The 24,537-nt window shown below is 37.6% G+C and overlaps 1 protein-coding gene across 1 annotated transcript; it reads left to right on the forward strand.

The window, feature by feature from the left end:
• The first annotated feature begins 2,177 nt into the window (after positions 1-2,177).
• Positions 2,178-23,750, forward strand: LOC127969185 (guanylate-binding protein 1-like). The gene is made up of 9 exons (XM_052570974.1): positions 2,178-2,375; positions 3,332-3,459; positions 12,254-12,363; positions 13,508-13,692; positions 14,607-14,849; positions 15,294-15,574; positions 18,519-18,731; positions 21,150-21,252; positions 23,158-23,750. Exons 1-9 carry the CDS (start codon positions 2,201-2,203, stop codon positions 23,679-23,681), a joined length of 1,962 nt encoding a protein of 653 aa, XP_052426934.1. The 5' UTR covers positions 2,178-2,200; the 3' UTR covers positions 23,682-23,750.
• The last annotated feature ends 787 nt before the right edge of the window (positions 23,751-24,537 follow it).

Raw genomic sequence — 24,537 nt, forward strand, 5'->3', positions numbered from 1 at the left:
ACATTATATAATATTGCAATATGAAATATATAATATATATTTGTGCAATATATTAATGATGAAGCACTAATATAAATAATTAATAAGGTAATATATTATTCTAATATTGTTGTTATTTATTAACAGTTATTTGTATAACTCATAAAACACTTTGAAAAGGTCATGTTTAATTCATTAAATTATATTTATTTATTACATATTATATTATCATCTCACACGTGGATCTGTATTTTCTGTAATTTCTAAATTCTAAATCTAAATACATATCTGATATGACTTAATATATAATTAGCATTTAACAAACAACATACAATGATTGCAATACCATCAATTAGGTGGCGATATACATGTAAACAACCATTGGACAAAGGAAGAAGAAAGAAACAGCATTTTCTTAGTGTCCGTTTCCATAGTGACTTAGTGATTCCTCACTTTTTTGAGAATGTCTTGAGTCTTATGCTCTGAGTTGAATGAACTTAATCCCAGACGCTTTTTTGGAACCACATACCTTGACTAAGCAAGGTTTGGGGTTAATCAACTGAAAGTTCAGGGTTTAGCTGACGGGAAGTTGACTGTGCTTTCTGGAATACACCCCAGATTTTGTCACATTACATTGCATGTCATCACATCTTGTTTTTGGTTCGTTTTGAGGATATTTGGACTGTGTTGCATTCACATGACATTTAAACTGCTCCAGAGATAATTTGAAAGCAGACCAAGACCCATCTTTTTAGCCATCTCAGTTGGCTTTTTTTGGTGTGACGTTTGAGGTTTGAGGTCGGTAGAGTCAGCAAAGTCAAAGTTTGAGTTGTCTGAAGGTTCCAAAGCATAATCAAAGAGAAACCTTGCATATTTTCCTACAGTTCTTTTCTTAATAATATCTACTGTATTATAAATCACAATTGAGCTGTTTTTATTTGATCTTTTTTATTAAAAATAAGATACAAAGATGCAAATAAGCTGTTGTTTAATCAAGATTAGCGAATTATTTAGTCTTTTCTTTTGTTTGATTCACATTAAATCATTAAATAAATCATGTTTATATCTAAACATATTGTGATGTTACATATCAGATTTTCCCCCAACCATTAACTAAACATTCATGTAAGTCATAACCGATTATGTTTGTTTGAATCTTGCCAAGACAAATTTCGCAATAATGTACTTTATAGGGAGATCATGCGCTGTCGAAGAGACAGGTGTATCGTTTTGTTTTCATCACTATGGTTTTGAAAATAATATTTTACTGGTTCAGACTCTTGTCATACAGAATTTGTTATGAATATTTATAAAGCTGGAATGCTGCGATTTGCAATGATATATCCTACTTGTGTTAAGAACTTGTGGTGAGAAGTAGTATCGATCGTTCAGAGGTGAGAAAAATGTACTCTTCTTAGAAAACGATCACTAGAAGTGGGCTTAATGAACTCATTTTTGTGAAATCCTCAGATTCATATTTTTCACTTCTTTTGCCTGAAGCTCAATAGACCTTGCACATTCCAACTCATTTCGCCAGCACGGGTCACAAAGTCTCAGTCTGTCAGTAAGAAATGTTAACATGTTTATCTAGTGCAAAAGATAGATACATGCATATGTCAAAAACTTGAATACAAAAATAAATATTTGAGATTGTTCTCACAGAAGGAACATAAGTTTAAGAAAGAAAAGGCATTTTCGATAAGAAACTATAAGAAATGAGAAGGTTGTTAAAAAAGAAAACAAACAATTTTTGGCAATGAAAGTATAATTCCATTGCCACCCAATAAGAAGAAACTGACTGGTTTCATGGGTGTGGTCTTTACCATGAAGGAACTGTTTTAAAACTGTTTACTTCAGTACTAAAGATAAATCACAAAGAAAGCAGGTAAGCTTTTAGCAAGCTTTAAATACAGACAGCTCCAGTAATTTACTAGGGCTCATTCTTATACCACTCAGGTCTCACTAAGTTTCTGTACTGTGTTGTAACCTTATATGTAAACAAAGAATGCTTCAAAGAGTGATCTGTGTCTATAAATAAGTGTATGTTATATATTGAATCAGATCTGTGTTTGTGTTTGTGTGAACATTGCTGTGATATACTTTTGAGGTAAAAATGGCCTCATGTTTACGTTATGAGAACATCTCGACAGTATTAACTTGTGACTGTGTGTGTGTGTGTGTGTGTGTGTGTGTGTGTGTTTAAGCTATAACTCCAGTGACCATGCAGAGTCCAGTGTGTTTGATAGACAATGATGTGGATGGGAAGATGTGTGTCAAGGAGTCAGCACTGCAGATCCTGCAGAAGATCGAGCAGCCAGTGGTGGTGGTGGCTGTGGTGGGACTCTACCGCACCGGGAAGTCCTACCTGATGAACCGCCTCGCAGGGAAACAAACAGGTTAGACATAAACAGGCAGCAACATTCAAAGAGCAATTGAATGACAGTTACTACTGATTAGAATTAGATCTAAGACATCAGCCTCAAACTTTTTACAGGGGGTCATTAGAGAAACATGTTTCACAGACATACTTGGTGATTTTAATTCCGTCCGAATCTGTTACGTTAGTTTTTCTCCCACAACCTCTGTGATAATTCCAGAGCAAATTACCTACTGTTTTTCAGCAAACTCATTGATCCTCTGAGAAAACTGATCCCGTCCGAATGCGAATGTCTGTGATTGCCGGTGATATTTTATTTCACAACGCTTGTGTGTTTTGGCCAACTTGAATTAATGTAGATGCTCTTACCGTGCGCATGTTTGATACATTTGCTTACCGGCAAAGAAATAATAATAAAAATAACAAAAAATAATAAAATCAAGAGCAAGATCATGTAAACTGTTAATACCGTCTATTGTTATATCAGCATCAGGTAAGATTACTCACATTCATTTATTCACTCAGTTACATGATGTTTAAATTACATATGTACCTTTATGAAAATTAAACATACGGTAGGTTTAGCCTAATACACACAAAAAAAGGAACCACACATTAACATGGTTTTGCTATACTAGCCATTTAGTATTTATTGTGTAATAATACTAATGGCAATCATTCTGAATGAATGCAATGCACACATACGGAGCGCGTGATCTCTGTGACGCCCAGATTCACAAATCAGACCCTCCCACCTCTGTAATAAACACGGAGCTGTTAGTCCCATACGAATTGGTACATGAAAATCATAGACGTCAGGTGGTAAGAATCGAAACTCAAACGTAGTTTAGAAAGCTAGTCCAGTCCGAATAGGGCTGTAGTCTAAATAATTAACTACTCTGCACTAAAATTCAAAGAAGGTTAATGGAACTATGCATGTTTTCAGTGTTCCATGTTTCTTTGCTCTTTCTTTAGGATTTGAATTGGGCAGCACTATTGAATCTAAGACAAAGGGCATCTGGATGTGGTGTTTACCCCACCCCACTAAAGCAGGGACCACTCTGGTGCTGCTGGACACTGAGGGACTCGGAGATGTGGACAAGGTGATGATAATCCACCCCATATTGGTGTAATGTGAAGAATAATTTCAAATCAAAATCATTGCATTCAGAAGGAACAGGATTCTTCATATGTGCCTGTTAACTGACAAACATATAACTTATATAAAAATATTTAACCGAATAAACAGTTAGTTTATTGAAAAGTTTTGGAGGCTAGGCCAACACCATCTCACTGCCAATTCATATGTAATTTGTGGGGAAGTCGTGGCCTAATGGTTAGAGAGTTTGACTCCTAACCATAGGGTTGTGGGTTTGAGTCTCGGGTCAACAATACCATGACTTAGGTGCCCTTGAGCAAGGCACTGAACCCCCAACTGCTCCCCGGGCACCACAACATAAATGATGCCCACTGCTCTGGGTGTGTACACTTAAGATGGGTTAAATGGGGAGCATGAATTCGGAGTATGGGTCACCAAACTTGGCTGTACGTCACATCACTTTCATTTTACGAGGTGGTTAATTCGTCCGAATTCATATATTAGCTCACTCATACAATTTTGTACGATATCCTATGAATTTGCCACCTTGTGAAATTTATAAAAAATTTAACGAATCTCATGAATTAATATGGGTGAGGTCATTATTAAAAGGTAGTTGTTAAATTAAAGTATTGGGTAGGATTAGGGATGTACAATATGGTCATGCAGAATGTCAAAGTCAAAGTCATCTTTATTTATATAGCGCTTTAAACAAAATGCATTGCGTCAAAGCAACTGAACAACATTCATTAGGAAAACAGTGTGTCAATAATGCTAAATGATAGTTAAAGGCAGTTCATCATTGAATTCAGTTATGACATCTCTGTTCAGTTAAATAGTGTCTGTGCATTTATTTGCAATCAAGTCAACGATATCACTGTAGATGAAGTGACCCCAACTAAGCAAGCCAGAGGCGACAGCGGCAAGGAACCAACAACTCCATCTGTGACAGAATGGAGAAAAAAACCTTGGGAGAAACCAGGCTCAGTTGGGGGACCAGTTCTCCTCTGACCAGACAAAACCAGTAGTTCAATTCCAGGCTGCAGCAATCATCGGTTTTCTGTGGTCTTGTCCTGGTGGTCTTCTGAGACAAGGTCTTTACAGGGGATCTGTATCTGGGGCTCTAGTTGTCCTGGTCTCCACTGTCTTTCAGGGCAATAGAGGTCCTTTCTAAGTGCTGATCCACCATCTGGTCTGGATACGTACTGGATCCGGGTTATTGCAGTGACCCTCTGATATGGACACAGACTGGATCTGGTTGCCACGGTGACCTCGGAACAAGAGAGAAATTGACAAATATTAGCGTAGATGCCATTCTTCTAAAGATGTAGCAAGTACATAGGGTGTTATGGGAAGTGTTTCCGGTTCCGGTTTACCTAAATAATGCAGCCTAAAAATCCTTTAACGGATTTGGATATTAAAAGCATATTAATATGTTATGTGTATGCCAGGTTAAAGAGATCGGTCTTTAATCTAGATTTAAACTGCAAGAGTGTGTCTGCCTTTCGAACAATGTTATGTAGGTTATTCCAGAGTTTAGGCGCCAAATAGGAAAAGGATCTGCCGCCCGCAGTTGATTTTGATATTCTAGGTATTATCAAATTGGCTGAGTTTTGAGAACGTAGCGGACGTAGAGGATTATAATGTAAAAGGAGTTCATTCAAATACTGAGGTGCTAAACCACTCAGGGCTTTATAAGTAATAAGCAATATTTTAAAATCTATACGATGTTTGATAGGGAGCCAGTGCAGTGTTGACAGGACCGGGCTAATATGGTCATACTTCCTGGTTCTAGTAAGAACTCTTGCTGCTGCATTTTGGACTAGCTGTAGTTTGTTTACGAAGCGTGCAGAACGACCACCCAATAAAGCATTACAATAATCTAACCTTGAGGTCATAAATGCATGGATTAACATTTCTGCATTTGACATTGAGAGCATAGGCCGTAATTTAGATATATTTTTTGAGATGGAAAAATGCCGTTTTACAAATGCTAGAAACGTGGCTTTCTAAGGAAAGATTGCGATCAAATAGCACACCTAGGTTCCTAACTGCTGACGAAGAATTGACAGAGCAACCATCAAGACAGTGTTAGACTTATTACAAGCGGAGTTTTTAGGTCCTATAATTAACACCTCTGTTTTTTCAGAATTTAACAGTAAGAAATTACTTGTCATCCAGTTTTTTAAATCGACTATGCATTCCATTAGTTTTTCAAATTGGTGTGTTTCACCGGGCCGTGAAGAAATATAGAGCTGAGTATCATCAGCATAACAGTGAAAGCTAACACCATGTTTCCTGATGATATCTCCCAAGGGTAACATATAAAGCTTGAAGAGTAGTGGCCCTAGTACTGAGCCTTGAGGTACTCCATACTGCACTTGTGATCGATATGATACATCTTCATTCACTGCTATGAACTGATGGCGGTCATATAATTGCGATTTAAACCATGCTAATGCACTTCCACTGATGCCAACAAAGTGTTTAAGTCTATGCAAAAGAATGTTGTGGTCAATTGTGTCAAACGCAGCACTAAGATCCAATTAAACTAATAGAGAGATACACCCACGATCGGATGATAAGAGCAGATCATTTGTAACTCTAAGGTGAGCAGTCTCAGTACTATAATACGGTCTAAATCCTGACTGGAAATCATCATATATACCATTTTTCTCTTAGAAGGAATATAATTGTGAGGATACCACCTTTTCTAGTATCTTGGACAGAAAAGGGAGATTCGAAATTGGTCTATAATTAACTAGTTCTTTCGGGGTCAAGTTGTGGTTTTTTGATGAGAGGCTTAATAACAGCCAGTTTGAAGGTTTTGGGGACATATTCTAATGACAATGAGGAATTACTAATAGTCAGAAGAGGATCTATGACTTCTGGAAGCACCTCTTTTAGGAGCTTAGATGGTATAGGGGTCTAACATACATGTTGTTGGTTTAGATGATTTAACAAGTTTATACAATTCTTCCTCTCCTATAGTAGAGAATGAGTGAAACTGTTCCTCAGGGGGTCCATAGTGCACTGTCTGATGTGATACTGTAGCTGACGGCTGAATGGTTGCAATTTTACCTCTAATAGTATCGATTTTAGAAGTAAAGTAGTTCATAAAGTCATTACTGCTGTGGTCTTAGGAAATGTCAACACTTGTTGAGGCTTTATTTTTCGTTAATTAAGGCACTGTATTGAATAAATACCTGGGGTTATGTTAGTTTTCTTCTAAAAGAGAAGAAAAGTAATCAGATCTAGCAGTTTTTAATGCTTTTCTGTAGGATATGTTACTTTCCCGCCAAGCAATACGAAATACCTCTAGTTTTGTTTTGCTCCAGCTGCACTCCATTTTTTGGCCTGCTCTCTTTAGGGTGCGAGTATGCTCATAATACCATGGTGTCAAACTGTTTTCCTTAACCTTTCTTAAGTGTAAAGGAGCAACTTTATTTAAAGTGCTAAAAAAGAGAGAGTCCATAGTTTCTGTTACATCATCAAGTTGTTCTGGGGTTTTGGATATGCTAAGGAATTTGGATACATCAGGAAGATAACTTAATAAGCAGTCTTTTGTGTTAGAAGTGATGGTTCTTCCATACTTGTAACAAGAAGTAGAATTTACAATTTTGGCTATATGAAGTTTGCACAGAACTAAATACTGATCTGAGATATCATCACTTGGCTGAATAATTTCAACACTATCAACATCTATTCCATGTGACAGTATTAAATCTAGAGTATGATTTCGACAATGAGTAGGTCCTGAAACATGTTGTCTTACACCAATAGAGTTCAGAATGTCTATAAATGCTGATCCCAATGCATCTTTTTCATTATCAACATGGATATTAAAATCACCAACTATTAAAACTTTATCTGCGGCCAGAACTAACTCGGATGTAAAATCACCAAACTCTTTAATAAAGTCTGTATGGTGCCCTGGTGGCCTGTATACAGTAGCCAGTACAAACATAACAGGGGATTTATCATTAACATTTGTTTCTCTGGATAATGTTAAATGAAGCACCATTACTTCAAATGAGTTATACTTGAAGCCTGCCCCCTGAGAAATCCTGAAAATGTTGTTATAAATTGAAGCAACACCTCCACCTTTGCCTTTTAGATGCGGCTCATGTTTATACCAGTTATCTTGGGGGGTGGACTCATTTTAAATAATGTAATCATCAGGTTTTAGCCAGGTTTCTGTCAAACAGAGTACATCTATATTATGATCAGTGATCATATTATTTACAAAAAGTGTTTTCGTAGAAAGGGATCTGATATTCAATAAGCCAAGCTTTATCATTTGTTTATCCATATTGCTTCTGTTTTTTATTTGTTGAACCTCAATTAAATTGTTAATCTTAACTTGGTTTGGACGTTTTTTGTATTATCTAGTTCAGGGAACAGACACAGTCTCTATAGTGTGATATCTAGGTGAAAGAGTCTCTATGTGCTGAGAATTAACTGACCTCTGTGACGGGAGGCAGCTAGCAGACGGTCGGTTTAGCCAGTCTGTCGGCTTCCTGACCTGGGCCCCAGTTAGTCAAGTATAAATACTAAGACTATTTGCCATATTTCTAGACAGAAGAGTGGCGCCACCCCAGGAGGGATGAAGACCATCTCTTTTAAACATGTCAGGTCTGCCCCAAAAGCTTGTCCAATTGTCTATGAAACCTATGTTATTCTGTGGGCACCACTTAGACATCCAGCCATTGAGTGATGACAATCTGCTATGCATCTCATCACCACGGTAAGCAGGGAGGGGACCAGAGCATATTACAATTTCTGACATCATGCTTGCAAGTTCACACACCTCTTTAAAGTTATTTTTAGTGATCTCCGACTGGCGAAGTCGAACATCATTAGCGCCGGCATGAATAACAATCATACTGTATTTACGTTTAGCATTAGCCAGCACTTTTAAATTTGCCAAGATGTCAGGCGCTCTGGCTCCCGGTAAACATTTGACTATGGTGGCTGGTGTCTCTATATTCACGTTCCATACAATAGAATCACCAATAACTAGAGCACTTTCATCAGGTTTCTCAGTGGGTGCATCACTGAGTGGGAAGAACCGGTTTAATGTTTTGATCAGAACAGAAGAGCGGTGTTTTGACCCACGACTATGCTGCCTCACCGTCACCCAGTTGCCCTGCTGCAGGGGCTTTGTTGCCGGAACCGAACAATATACAGGAATCCCTGAGCTAGACTCATCCAAAGCCGGATCTAGAGCCCTAACATTCTTACTGTCCTCAATTAAAGTTTGGATGCATGTCTTGAATTCTGAAATCTTCTCTGTCAGCCTAACTATTTCCCTGCATTTATCATGTGTGAATCCCTCATCTGCGACAGAGATAGATAAACTGTACATGTGGCAAGGGGTGCAAATAACAATAGCAGGCAAAGCCATTACTCACCGTGCTTGATGAAATATTCTTACTGCGGTTGTTTGATGAACTTGTGAAAAACACTTATGTGCTTTATAAGTACTAATAAACTATGTTAATGAAGTATTAAATATGACATTTCCTGCTTTCCATGACCTAATCTGTATTTATGTTTAAGATGTTAATAAATAATTCTAACTGTACAAATGCGCTAATTAAACAAATTGTTTAATTATGTAGATAATGAGTGAAGAACTAATTTGTTAACTATGGTTTATAAAAAAAAAAATAAAAAAAAAACTAAACTAATTGTTTGCAAATTAATGGTGTCACCTAGTGACCAACGTTAAATTGACTCCAGTCCCAGAAACCTAACAGACAGTCAAAGGTTGAAATACTTGATTAATGGTCCAGTAAGCACTAAATACTAATGTAAAGGAAAATATAATATAAAGTCTCTATAACCCTTTAAAAAGGTCAAGCTTCAGAGAATGGAGGCTTCTAGGTAAGTCGCAGCACTGGTCCTCCCTCAACCTCCCACAGGAGAACTTTCAATACTCCAGGCATCAAACATTGATGGAGATTCCAGCATAAAAAAGGCAGTCTTCACAGCAGCACTGAGCCCAGAACCCCAAAATGGATAAGCCAGAGGCTAGAAAAGAGCACAAACAAAAGATAGCAGAGGTCACACATTGTAATGCGATAAGATAGTTACAGCCCTTCAGGCAACATTAGTGAGCATTAGCCGCATTTCCACTGTCGGGCCAGTGCGAGCCAGGGCTTAAAGCGGGCCGGGCGGGGCTCATAGCCTCGGGCCAGTAGCACCGAGGCCAGAATAGCGCAGGGTTTCCACAGGGGAGCTTGAAGCTCCGCTGCTCGTCACTAAAACACGCCCTTGACACGCCTCTCAGAACAACGTCATGCAACCTCATTATTTCACTAACAAAGAGAAGTTATCAGAAAACTAAGAAATAAGTCACTGGAACATGCGCGATCACAAAACGAACATGATAAAAGCGGCCGTTTGTTTGCATGCTTTGTTATTCAAATTCAAAAGCATGGATGTTTTAACTATAGAATAAGTGATACATTGATCATAATGATTTAATTTATCAAGACTCAAAATTAATCGCACATAAATACACTTTATATTTTATTTATTTATTTTTAACGCTTATGAAAATAGCCTGCTTATTCAGTAGAGTCTGTTTCTGTTTATTTGTAGTCACAGTGGCCTATACGTCACATTAAGAATGAATGATATCTTTATTTTTATAAAGGATCCCGAACAAAAACAGTATTATATTTTTTTAATAGGCAACATGAGCTAAACTCTCGAGACGAGGCTTGTGATAGATAATATAAGTTAGTAAATACACGATTGTGATAGAGAATAAGAAGCTGACGTCTGATTTCTTCAAGCGGTCATATTTTCCATGTTTAATGTTAATGCCCAGCGTGCATAGTCTTTTACATCGCTTATAAATATTTCTGCCCTGTATGGTGATTATAATCCACATTGTATCAAGTTATTTCAAACACTCGCTGCTGACTGAAAGTGAGTTTTGAGCTCAACTTATTTAAATAAAGCGTTTAATGCTGGCGTTATAGCGGCTATCTTTCTGAAATGATCCACAGCGCAGACTCTATTTTTATAAAAGCTCCCGAACAAAAATCATGATTATATTTTGATGATATGCAACGTGGAGCTAAACTCACGAAACAAGACGACAGATAAAATGTTACTTAATAAATACACAATTGTGATAGAGAATAAGATGCTGACGTCTGATTTCTCCAAGCGGTCATATTTACCATGGTAATGTTAATGTTTATCGTGCATAGTCTTTTACATCGCTTATAAATATTTCTGCCTGGTTTAGTGATTGTAATCCACATCGGATCAAGTTATTTCAATCACTCGCTGCTGACTAAGAGTGGGTTTTGAGCTCAACTGATTTTAAAAAGTCTTTAATGCTGGTGTTTAAGTTGTTTTCTTTCTGAAATGATCCGCGCTGACGCTCTCCAGACGTGGAGAAACTCCGCCTTTGTTCGTAACCCCTCCTCTAGCCCCAGCTGGCCCGCTTTGGCCCAAGGATTTCGTCGGGCCGAAAAAACCTGGCCGTTGGCCCCAAGGAAGCCCCGGCGAGGCACGATCAAGCCCCGGAAGTGACAGTGGAAACGCGACTGGCCCTGGCACGCACTAGCACGCCTGGTCCTAGCTCGATAGTGGAAACACGGCTATTGAGAGAGGTTTGAGTACAGCACCAGACACTGGAACCACAGGATGGATATTGCTGAGGCTAGAAGCAAGCAACCACAATGAACACCAACACATAGACAATGGCCCTAAGAACCTGGCCTTCCTTTGCAGACCGGGACAGTCCTTTGAACACAATGGCAGCAGATCCACCACAAGGCATCTTCTCCTTTTCTCGCTTAAAGAACCAGTTTTTATCTCCTTCCACCAAGGCATGGCCAGCTGTTAAACTATTAGTTGCTAATTTCAAATCATCAGCAGCAAGGGGGCAATAATAAAGTAACTCAACGACAGGAAGGATCGCCCAAATATGGGCAGAAAGGTGTTGCATGGTGACAAGTTCTAATAAACAGATTAAGTCACATTAGCAGGGAAGGAAGCGCAGTCCAAATATGGGCATAGTATTAAAAAAGGAAGCAGGTTGCCAGGTTTGTCCAGTGAGCTGGTGTCTAAAAAAAGTAGGGCAGATTAAATAATAGCAAAAACAAAACCCACTACAAATTTGATGCACACACACACACGATGAATAACCACTACGATTCAGAGTGCAAATATTCATACACACAGTAAATACCACCACACATTAAGACCCTAATGTCTATGGTAATTAAAAAGATTTTAAAAAGTCCAACAGTGACAATTGTACATACTTTATTAGTGTATACATCTTAAAAAAGTGTAACCCATTACATGCAGCTTCATCTTTCAAATTTCAGTGAACTCACTGGTTCTTGGTATTGGTTCTCAGTTCAGTGTGCTGTTAACATTAGAAATGCTGTGGTAGGACAATTGGAAATAAGAGTTAGCAATGACATACCTCACTAAGTTTTTGAATTATTTTCTGATTTTGAGCTGTAGTGTTGGACTTATTTAAAAAAAAAAAAACCTAGTTCACAGATTGTGTGGCTTGTGGATCAGTGCCGACTCAGGACATAAATCAGGTCCAGTCAGATTTGGTGAACCGGTTCAAATGAATTTTTCATTCACAAACTGGACTTCACTACCGTCATGTGTTAGGTTTTACATATTATGCCATCAGGGTGTGCATGGTTCCAGAATATGCTTAGAAGTAGAAAATTAGTCTTTTTCACTATGCTGTCAGTGGTTTATGTAATGCCATTCTTTGTCAAATGATTGTATACTTTCTGTTTCAGGGGGATTCAAAGCATGATACCAAGATCTTCTGTCTGGCTGTCCTTCTTAGTAGCACTTTAGTGCTTAACAGCCAAGGTACAATTGACAACAAGGCTATTGAGGAACTGCAGTATCCTTCCATTCCTAGATCATAAAACTGTTGATATTTCATGGTTTCATAAATTATTGTTTATATGCATTCAAAGCAGTAAGACCAAGTTGTAAAGACTAATAAATATTCTGGCAAGTATGGCACACTCTGATACAGCAGATGATCGGTCTTTAAAATTATAGTTCCCCAATTATGCTTTTTCAGATAAGGCATTCAGTGTAGTATGTCAATGTTAAAGGTCTGCATAGTTTCAAAGAAAAAGAAAAACTAATTAGAGGAAAGAAAATCAAAGTCCATGACAAATACAGTTCCAAAAAAACAAAAAAAACAATAACCATTTCTACCTGAAATTAGTCATTCGATTCCAGTTTTACTTCCTGCACAAACTATGTTTTTCTTCATTGGCTGCAATGTGTACTTTAACTCGCCCCGCAAAAAACTAGTTGTAGCTGAGGCCTGGAAGGGTTTGGTTTGTGTTGTTGCACACACACACACACACCCTTATATGTGTGTGGTGGGTGGTGGGGGGTTTGCAAAACACTTAATCATTAAAGATGGGACAGTACCCACTTTTTTGGACCATCTTGCTTAAATTTGATTAAGATGAACAAGCCTGGATTATGTTGTTTTTAGATTGAGATTAACGCAATCTGCTTAAAGGTGATTTGAGTCAACAGATCCTTGAGTGAATCTCTCAAGAACAGAGGTCTCCAACCCTGCTCCAACACACTTGTCTGTACTTATCAAGTTACCCTGAATTCCTTCAGGAGCCAGTTCCGACGTGTTTGGTTGGGGTTGGAGCTAACATCTGGTGGACAGCAGCTCTCTAGCAGCAGAGATGGAGACCCGTTTTAGATACTGTAATGTATATTATCAGATTTTTATTAATTTATTTTACTTGGATGCATGCTAGATACAAATTAGGAAACAATACAGTAGCATGATGGGGCACTTTAAGTGCAGTGGTCACTACTTATACAAGTTACCCACCCCAAATAGTGAGGCTGCAACAATAGGAAGGGGCCACCTTACACATGATATATGAAGCTCACCAGGAGTCAAAGAATTAATCATTCTTCTGTAAAACACTTTAAAACACCAGTGTTCCTTTAAATGACCAAGTTCTCTGTTTGCTGAATGTTCAAACCTAAACTATCTCCAGATATGTAACAGAGTTGACTGAGTATATCAAGGTCAAATCATCTGATGATGAAGATGACACTGAGTTTGTTAAGTTCTTCCCTAGTTTCATCTGGGTTGTGAGGGACTTCACCCTGGAACAAAAAATCAAAGGCAAATCTGTAACCGATGACCAATACTTAGAATTCGCCTTGAAGCTGAAACCAGGTAATATTTACATTGAGCTTTTAAAGGGGGACCTATTATGCAGTGTTAACTTTTTGTTTTTGAAGATATTGATGTGTCCACAGTGCCTTTACACAAGTGATTTTATTGTGGTAAAAATTAATTCACAAAGTGTGTCATTCTCTACATGAATCAGTGTCTCAAAACAAGCCATTCAGGAATGTGGTCAGTTGTGATGTCACAATGGAACAACCCCTGCCTTCAACCGGTAATGGAAAGGTGCCCTATTTGTTTAGATCCTCCCCCAAGTTTATCTACTCACTAGAACATTTAAGAGTGGCATTCAAGTAAAAAAGTCTGCATGTATCTTTGGCCTGTTTTTTTGATTTACTACACATACTGAAGCAAGCATAATGCTTGTGTTGTTTCCAGTATCTGCCATATGAGGATAGGAACACATGAACATTATCCCCAGAGTTTTACTTCATAAAATGTTACAATTTCATTGGACAAAAACTATTTTCTTATCATATACACACCTAAAAATCTTCATGGCAACCCATCAAAAAACTCCTGTTTTACCAATTTGACTTTGGTCAAGTCTTTCCTATAGAAGCAAACTAACTGTGAGTGGCTTTGAACAGTACTTTGGACAGTGTATTATGGGTGTTGAAATTTTCCTAGCTATTTTTCATCACTTGTTCTCAACAAATTACCACTTAATTAGCCCCAAAACTGCTGATTTAGGTCATCAGCTCATTAGAAGAGATACCAAGATCTAAAATGGATGTATCGGACGAAGGTGATATTCATAATTTGCAGTGTTGGTGGTATTCCAGGATCATGGGTTACCACCTCCTGACAAGGAATTTTGCCCTGAAGCAAAGGACAAATTACCAACAATGCTGTATTTTGCTAATCTCTTTTTACAAAAAGCTGTTTTGTATCTTTTAAAGGCAATTCAAGACCAGTTAAAGAATTCAACCTTGCAAGAGAATGCATCCGAAATTATTTCCCATCCCGGAATTGTTTTACATTCCCATTTCCAACCACCTCAGAGAAAGTGTCTCGTCTGGAGAGCTTGGATTCTGCTGACCTTTCCTCTGAGTTCCTTGAGGTCACATATAGTTTCTGCAAGTTTATCTTTGACAAGAGTGAAATGAAAAAGCTGAAAGATGGATACATAGTCACAGGCAGAGGTGATTCAAGAAAATATATGAGATATAAATAAATAAAGAAAAAATACTTTAATACAGAATAAGATAATTTTGACAATATTCATTCAGTGAATGTCTCAACACAGTAGTAGAAATAAGAGCCATGTTTTTTTGCTTTAGTTGTTAGTTGAACCATGTTTAGGTTTGAATACCTAAGCAACTTTTTTTTTAGGTTGTATGCACTTTGCACAATAATGCCAATATAACCCTAGGGAGACATTATGGTTTCTAAATCAAATATTTGTGATCTAATAGCGCTAAACTGAGAAAAGGGAGACACAATGTAAGCTTATAATCTTTTATTGTTAAATGTTAGAAATTCCAGTTAAAAAAAGAGCTACCAATTCAGTAATGACCATGTTTATGGCACTTTCTGAACAACATGTTATTAATATCCCTGTGTTTGACCCTTCTCTTTCCCTGAAGTACTCTGCCAGCTGGTGAAGACATATGTAGAAACAATTTCCAGTGGCCAAATACCATTTCTGGAGAATGCTGTGCTGACTGTGTCAGTGATTGAGAATGAGGCTGCAGTGAAGGAGGGCCTTCAGGTGTACCAGAGTGGAATGGAGAAGCTGAAGGACTCCTTCCCTCTGGAACTGAGTGATGTGTGTGCAGAACACCAACGTCTTAGCAGCATGGCGACACAAACCTTCATGAAGCGTTCCTTTAAGGACAGTGAGGGGACATACATGAAATGTCTAGAGGTGATGCCCAGTAATTAACATATTTTGATTGTCCCTTTAGCACATACTGTTATCTATGAGTAACGTTGCACCTACATGTCTAATAACTCTTGAGTGTTCGAAGACTATTAGGTGACTGGTAGGATTAGGGTTAGAATAAGTTGATGTACTTGCATAGTTATTTATAGTCGGTAGAATGTCTGCTGGGAGATCATCACAAGAAAGAGTTAGCAGATATTAGACAGTCTACTTATACTCTTTTGAAAGTTAGTAGACATGTAGGTGCAACGGTCCTTATTTACAACAGAATGTTCAAAAGGGACCATCAAGATAAAGTGTTACTGCAATTTATTGTTTTTCAAGAATATGTATTTTATATCACAAAATATATAATTTGTGTGATTTACACATCTAACCACATCACAGTGTGCAACCACCCTCTAGTTAAAATATTGGTCTTGAAGATTGAGATTGGTGAGTTCTATTTAGATGCCATGTCATTTCCCCGGACAAGAAAGCCTCACTCATTCAAGTTTATATCGAAGATTTTAGCTGGGGCCCAGCATTCAGTAGGTAGTTCAGGGTTGTGGCAGGAAGGACAACCATGATCCTGATCTTTGATTTCAAATCCAGATCATTCTGATCCAGATTAAGCTTTTTGAATAACTGGCCCATGGATCTTCCCAGCTTTGTAATGGCAGTGAATAGTGTCTGAGATTTTGAAGCTCCAAAAAGCCTGTCCATCCATCCAAAAAGTAATCTATATGACTCCAGTGGGTTAATGAATGCCTTATGATGCATGACGGTACCCCTCATCTCGGCCAGGTTGAGTTGGAGATGTCATTCCTGGACCACCATGATGGACACTGCCTGGCCCGGGTCCGACACAGTGACATTAGTTGCCCAGAGGCCACAGCCGGTTTGCAAAACATGCATCAATCCTGGCTTAGAACTACCCTTGCAGAATTCTTTCAGTACTTTGGCCTGATGTACCTACAGGATGGCCATTGTATATGCAGGGCAGCCTGTCCAGTGGAACTGTAAGCCTTATTAGTGAATGCTGATCTCAGCTTACAGGCCTTGGATGCTAGCTATGGGCGATTCCACTGGTAGTGGTGTTTTGCAGACAACCTCTTCAGTCGAGAAACCTCCACGTAGTCTCTGGCCACTCCACCACTCGAGAGTAGTGAAGATAGAAGAGATCATAGATCTGTTTTGGGCAGTAAAATGATCCTTCCAGGATATTGTGGTCTCCTCATGCACCTCTGGGAATAAATGGACTGGGGCAGAGTGTGGCTGTGCACTTTGTCCCGCCTCAGCGACCAATCATCCAGCCACAAAGGCTCAAAGCAAGACAGTGGGTTCATCTCCAGCTCAATTCTCACGGATTCCCGCGCAAGCATGGCTGTTAACTTCAAGTATAACTCCGATTGAGCAACCACCCCAGACGAGGTGAACACAGCAGAGTCATCATTATCAGAGGACTTTAGGCCATCCCTGATGCAGCCATCAACATCTGTTCCTAAATTAAACACTATGTCCACCATGGAATGCATGCAAATGCCAATCTTCATTTACCATTTTTATATTACTCAGAGGTGATTGGGCCTCCCAAGTTGAGACCTCAAATGTTAATATCAACATAACATCAACGTGACTGACAGAAAGAGAACATATATACAGTGTTGGGAAGTATACTTTGGAAATGTAATATGTTACAGATTACAAATTACTCTATTTTAAATGTAATAAGTAGTGTTACTATTCCAATTACGTTATTTATTTAACTGATTATATTTTTTAATACTTTTCTTCACTTGAATTAAGATTACAATAATTTAATTTTAAAGCACTGGAATGCATTTTTATCACTTACCATGGTGTCATCTTATCAACGGCAATGTGCATTGATGTGGTTAGCAGATGTGGTGTGCTCCAATGCCATCATGCACATCAAAACAGGCAAAGCAACAAAATAATACTATATAGCATATCCTAGATTTTTTAATAAAGTAACCCTTTTGAAATCTTTAACATTTTCATAAGTAACTGTAGCTTAATTACACATTTTTCTCAGAAACTCTTAACAGATTACAGTTACATTTATTTTGTAGTGCTGTCAATCGATTAAAAAAATAACCAATTAAATTATATAGCCAATATGTGTCCGTATTTCAAAAATGAAACTAAAATTAAATAATCTTTGAGAGCAAGCTGGGTACCTACTCTTTCGGGGATCTTACTCTACATGGGTACTTTGCGTTTAGGGAGGATCTGCTCTGCTGAAAAGTCTCGTGTTTGATGTGGTCGTAAAGACATTTGGTGTCTAAATAAATGCATTCGTTGTCAAGAATAAAAGAGACAGAAGCAGCAGTTTGTAGGTGGGGTGGCCAAACCCCAGGTCCGCCACTGATTTAACTGCATTAAATATTTTTTACGTGTTAAAGCGAAAAGATTAATTGCATGCATTAATGCATTAATTTTGAGAGCACTATCCTTTTGTAATTAAATTATGTAATGCTGTTAAATATAACTTGTTAAGCCTGTATATGCATCCGCTTGAGCAATCCGGATGCGTACACAGACAGTGCGGACACGGACTACTTGTATTTATATTACCAAAAGTGTACGCTGATGGTTTGCTCTGCAAAACAAAACAAAACATGTGAACAAACAATTGCCCAGAATTATTGCACATCTGGCTGTCTTAATATTGTTTTATTGATGGATTGTACAGGTTAGAGTAGCAACAGGCTTCTTCACACAGCCTGCACATGTGCAATGGTGTCTCTAAGAAAAGAATTTACAAAGAAAATTAAGAATTTACTGGTGAATGAGACACAGTGTTTTGGCTTTAATCATGTCTCCCTTTCTGAATCAAGAGCTACATTTGATGATGCCATTAGATTATATTAAATTGCCATTAAAAAGTTTTCTGTGTCTGCTATTTTGTGTAACGCTACAGGAAGAAATGAATAAACTCTTTGATGGATACCTGGACCAAAATGAGGAGGCTTCAAAGAAAAGATGTGAGAATCTCCTGACAACCTTCTCTGCACCAATGACCGAAAACCTCAAGAAAGGTTTTTATGCCATAGCTGGTGGTTATGTTCTCTTCTCCCAGGATCTCAAAGAAATTGTAAAGAAATACAAAACTCAAGCCAACAAGGGAGTCAAAGTGAGTATCAGTATTTAACAAAATTGCTGCAACACCACACCTGTTTTTTTTTTAAATCTATAAGAGGACTTTCTTGTTTTCCTATAATATTCATAGTGTTTATACAATGTGGAATACAGTGTATTACGAGTAGAGAAATCAACTTTAAATAGTTTCCTGGTTTGAATCCTGGTTCCTTCTTGCTAAATACTGATGAGTCCTTATTCAAGACATGTGCATCTCAATTTCCATACTTATGCACCATTCTAAGCCATTTTGTTGAAAAAGTGCACTTTAAAGAGTCAGAATTGAGAAAGACTCAAGAAAGGGGCATGGAAATATGGTAGAAAAGTTTAGAGAGTGGGAAGACGGGAGAAAACGACCAGTAAAGAGGCCATGAGGTCAGTGCTGAAGGTTGTTAATCTGGAACACAAAGATAAAAAGTACATTGAAATGAAGTTTGGCTCGTCAGAACTTAATCTTGTTACAAATGTCTTTTGCATCGTTGGGCCAGAAACTTATGGTCAGACCGCTTTTGTCTCTCTGGGATAGAGACTTAGAATGTGCTGCACATGTTGTTGTCTAGCTTGATGAAGACTCTGAACGCAGGGTATTGCGTATCTTTGCTCTTTGTGTAAAAGTTTTTATCTGTATTTTGTTATGGTCAGATATGTAAGGAAGAGCAGCAGAAATGCATCACGTCCCGCCCCATCATCCTGTGATGCGTTTCCTGTGCTCTTCCTTGTACATATCTAATAACTAATAATATTGACATCTTCACCAACAAATTGCCTTTCTGTGTGAGTCATAGCATGAGCACGGAAGAGTAAACACAGAGAGACAGCACAGGGAGTGGCTAAGTTTCATCAGATCGCATAAATCAGTGGAAAATGAATAGAAATTATGATTCTGTCTGAAGAAATATTAAGTGAACGTGTTAATATATCTATATATCTCCATGTATATGCATCTTTTGACTATAAGTCAGTGAATCTATGTGAATACAAATATACTGCTGCAGACGTGACTGACTATGAATACGTTGTGAATTACTAATCCAAAAATTACGCATACAGACTTATTATATTGCACTCCTGACATACATTACTAAATTAATTTTACTGCAAAATGTTTCATTAAAACATTGGTCAAATATTGAAGCTAGAGTCTTTAATCTTTCTACTAATGCAAACTCTGTTAAAGCGATAGTTCACCCAATAATCAAAATTATGTAATTAATAACTTACCCTCATGTCGTACCCTCCATTTATCTTCAGAACACAGTTTAAGATATTTTAGATTTAGTCCGAGAGCTCTCAGTCCCTCCATTGAAGCTGTGTGAACGGTATACTGTCCATGTCCAGAAAGGTAAGAAAAACATCATCAAAGTAGTCCATGTGACATCAGAGGGTCAGTTAGATTATTTTGAAGCATCGAAAATACATTTTGGCCCAAAAATAACAAAAACAACGACTTTATTCAGCATTGTCTTCTCTTCCGTGTCCAGAATCGTTTTAAACCGATCTCCAATATGCATTAATCCACTTGAGAATACTCCATTATCTTGATTACTCGGGGATATTGGTTTGTTTGAACTCAGGGAGTGTCAGCCACATTAAAAAAGTTAACAGCTTAAGTCATTTGTGGATTAATGCGTATTGGAGACACGAACCGTTTAAAACGATTCAGTTCGATTTGGTGAACTGGTTCAAAAAGATCCGGATACATCGAATGATTCGTTCACGAACCGGATATGACAAACTGCTTTGATTTGAACTCTCTCACAACAGACACAGAAGAGAAGACAATGATGAATAAAGTCGTAGTTTTTGCTATTTTTGGACCAAAATGTATTTTCGATGCTTCAAAATATTCTAACTGACCCTCTGATGTCACATGGACTACTTTGATGATGTTTTTCTTACCTTTCTGGACATGGACAGTAGACCGTACACACAGTTTCAATGGAGGGACTGAGAGCTCTCGGACTAAATCTAAAATATCTCAAACTGTGTTCTGAAGAAGAACGGAGGTCTTATGGGTTTGGAATGACATGAGGGTGAGTTATTAATGACATCATTTAGATTTTTGAATTATCCCTTTAAAGTTAAACATCAATGGAACTCATTTGGATAGTCCAAAAGGCTAGAAAAACATTTTCAATGTAAAACCAAACTGTGACACTCCTGCCAAAGTGTAATTAGCACTATTTTTGTTTTATTATTATTATTATTATTATTATTATTATTATTATTATTATTCACTACAATTGTTGAAGTTTTAGTCTTTTTGTGTGTGTGAAGTTTGTAGTGAGAGCATTAGCATTTTCTTCACAATAATCATTCATTTATATTAATAGTAGTAGTAGTAGTATTAATCATCATGTAGCAATAATAATAGTTGTAGCAGTTTTCACAATATCACATGTTTTGTCCATAGGCGGAAGACACACTAGAAGAGTTTCTGAAGAAGAAATCTGTGGATTCTAACGCCATTCTGCAAGCTGACAAAAAACTGACAGAGAAAGAGAGAAAGATCATGGGTGAGAGGTTGCTACATCCTAGAACAGAACATAATAATGCAACTGTATCACCAAATAGTGTAGAAAGCCAGTACATCAGTGAATGGACTCTTTACAGTAATATTAATCAAACAATATTAATTTCCTTTTATGATCCTCATCTTTCTTGGTCAGCATTAAATATATTTTTAGTGTTAGCTATGAAAATACAATTTCAGCTTTTGGAGTTATGAACGGGGTAATGTACATCCAGGCAGTTATCTCAATACAAACTCAACAGGGTGATCTGGATCCCAACACGAAATCGAGAGTACAACTGGCTGGATGTAAATGATCTTGCTTATCTTGTACAGCTGTTCGAAACTCATCAATAATTGGATAAAAAATATGAATACTAGTTGAAATAAGTTATTGGCTCACTAATCGCAAAAACAGTTCTTAGCAAGCAGTTTTTAGCCTAGACATATGAACAACATCACATGTAGTGCATCACTGCAGTTGATATATTTCTATATATGAAAATAAATAGCAAATTATTTGCAATATAAAATAATTAAAACTGGAATGAAACGAGTTGTCTTAATTGAAAAAAAATACTTAAGTGGGGAAACAAATGTGCTTAAGTTTAAACAATTGATTTCAATGCTGATGTCACACTGCATGATTTTTCACTCACCGACCTGTGCTTGTTCATGCGATCAACAATCACGCAGTGTGTATTATCAAACACGCGATCTGAGGGAATCACCGACACATCGCTGATGCCTGCTAAATATTTGGCATGCTAAATATCTGGAGCTGATGGCGATTCACAATCACGCTATGTGAAATGAGTACTGATTGAAAACTACATCCCTGATGACCTGCAGCCAGTGAGAGACTAAGATATGGGCAGAGAGAAGTTCGGGGAAGAGTAATAAACCAGAATATCAGTGTTTTAATAGATATATGAACAATTATATCATACAGAAAAAAAGCACAAACATTTGCTTGACCAGCCACAACATCAGCATAAAAATTACTGCTAAATGATTTATCTCCAACTCTCTTTGCAGAACACCCAATCCCTGTTCCCTGCATCTCCCTTCTGCATAATCTGTTTTTCTTTTTTCTCCTTATGGCTGGAAATCAGCTTACAGACAATTTGCGGGCTATTTAATAATTCCAGTCTCGCTTGAGAACTCCGGTCTAATGCACGTTATTTCCTTATCATTTCTTGAGTGTGTATTGTTGTGAAAGTTTGCGGACCAGACAGAGCTGTCGGCGATTCTTCCTATTTTGAAGTCATGCAATGTGAAACCCCATGTAGGCAATCCATTATGCAATTTGAACACAGCAACAGCTGAATGCTACCCTAGATAGTCAGGCAGTGTGAAAAAACGGTGATCCGAGGAGTTTGAAAACTTTGCAGAGTGAACTCGACATAAATTAAAATAAAAATTTGACATGGATTTACTTGTTAGAATTACAATATTTGTTGACTGAACTAGGAAGCAATACTTTCAACAACTTTAGTGAATTCATAATTTTGGCTTATTTCACTCTAATGTTAATAATAATTTTAAGGCAGCAGAGCATCGAAGTTATTTTTTTTCCTAATACGAGTTATTTTATTGTTTATTGTCAAGGTAAATTTTAATTTTAAGGCCGCAGAATAACAAGGTTTAAGTAGACTCAACAAGTAGTTTTCTGTACATAGCTTAGAACATGATCTATTTTTTATAATGTGCTGTTAAAGTTATGACTTTATTTAGTATGTGTGTAAACTACATTCAGAGTAAACATATCTTGCATAATATATTCCCAACCTGCCTATGACTTTCAAGTGGTTCTGTAGAGCTGGTTCAGGTGTGTTTGTTTAAGGTTGGAGCTAAACACAGCAGAGTGTAATATTTCATATTGTTTCTTTGTTTTTTTTTCTCCCAGAGCAACAAGAGAAGGCTGTTCTCCTGGCTCAAGAAATAAACACCAAGGATCAGAAACAGAGACAATTAGTTGAGAAAATGGAAGCAGAGAGACAGAGTAATGAAGAGAGGTTGAGGCAAATGAAGAAGAAGATGGATGAGGAGATGATACTTCAGAGAGAGGAGGCTGAGCGTGGTATGGACAGTAAACTGAGGGAGCAGGCTGCTCTTTTGGAGAAGGGCTTTAAGGAGAAGGCTGACAGGATGACTAAAGAGATAGAAGACTTTAAGAGGAAAAATAAGGAAGCAGAAAAGAAAAGTGACAAGCTTTTTAAAAAGATGATAGAAAACATGAACAAAAGACATGATGAAACTGTGAATTTGATGATGAGGCAACACAGCGAGCAGATGAATACAATCATGAGCATGCAGAGACCTTCATCAGACTCTTCCGCACTACTCTTAGGTCTGCTACTTGGTGGTCTCACTGGTGGCTCAGACTCAAGCACATGCTCATACTCATGCTGTTCACGTCCCTGTTGTTAACCCTTGTGCACTCCTCATTTGGGAGCCACACTCATGGTCTTTACTCATGGACACCTGAAATGTAACTTTCTTTTTCTCAGTAAAATCAATCTAATATGTTTTTGTTCAATCATATTTTTTCTTTTGTATTTTGAGATAATTTAATGGTCCGAATTCATATTAATGCAACAATTCTGATAAATATTTGCTATTGAAAATAGTACCAATTTTGTAAAAAGATTTTGTACAATCCATTAAAATAGACACTAAGCTTTTAAAATGAAGACAAAATAGCACCTCCTGGTGAGAGCAAGAAGAAAAAGTTAATTTCATGGTGTAACCACTAGATTCCTGTATGGCACTCTACAGAGAGGCTTGTGAATTAGTTGTTTTTATGCATAATTGTTTACTTTTATTAGGTTGTGGATTTAAAGCTGCAGTAGGGAACTTTTGACGCTCTAGCGGTTACTAAACAGAACTGCTTGCGTCTTGCGGAAGAACATTGTAGCCGGAACTACTTCTCTCTGTTTATGTCTATGAAGAATCACAAAGGTACTGGGTTACTCTGCCGCGGTACCCCCGAAGCAATCTAAAATAGTCCGAATATAAACACTTATTGTAGGTGCACCCTAGTGATTCAGGACAAGCTAAAAACACGGTTTGAAAAATGGATTCATGGTGTACTCGCTTATTATGTTCATTTTTCTACATTTTGAACACAAACAAAGTTACGGACCGCAGCTCTGATTGGTTGGTTTTTACCGGGAGCGCATGACTTTCTGCAAATGGCAATAGGAGCACTGGGAGAAGCCAGAGGAGCTTGATTTTTTTCACAGATTATCTGTCTCATATTCTACTGTCAGGACATAATGACAGG

Source organism: Carassius gibelio, chromosome A4, assembly GCF_023724105.1.
Source record: "Carassius gibelio isolate Cgi1373 ecotype wild population from Czech Republic chromosome A4, carGib1.2-hapl.c, whole genome shotgun sequence".
Classification (NCBI taxonomy): Eukaryota; Metazoa; Chordata; class Actinopteri; order Cypriniformes; family Cyprinidae; genus Carassius; species Carassius gibelio.

Bases quoted from the DNA above. Each gene is read 5' to 3' on its own strand.
- LOC127969185 (XM_052570974.1), top strand. From the start codon at position 2,201: ATGCAGAGTCCAGTGTGTTTGATAGACAATGATGTGGATGGGAAGATG. The intron at 2,376-3,331 runs GTTAGACATAAA...CTCTTTCTTTAG, and splicing joins CCTCGCAGGGAAACAAACAG to GATTTGAATTGGGCAGCACT. The intron at 12,364-13,507 runs GTATCCTTCCAT...AACTATCTCCAG, and splicing joins AAGGCTATTGAGGAACTGCA to ATATGTAACAGAGTTGACTG.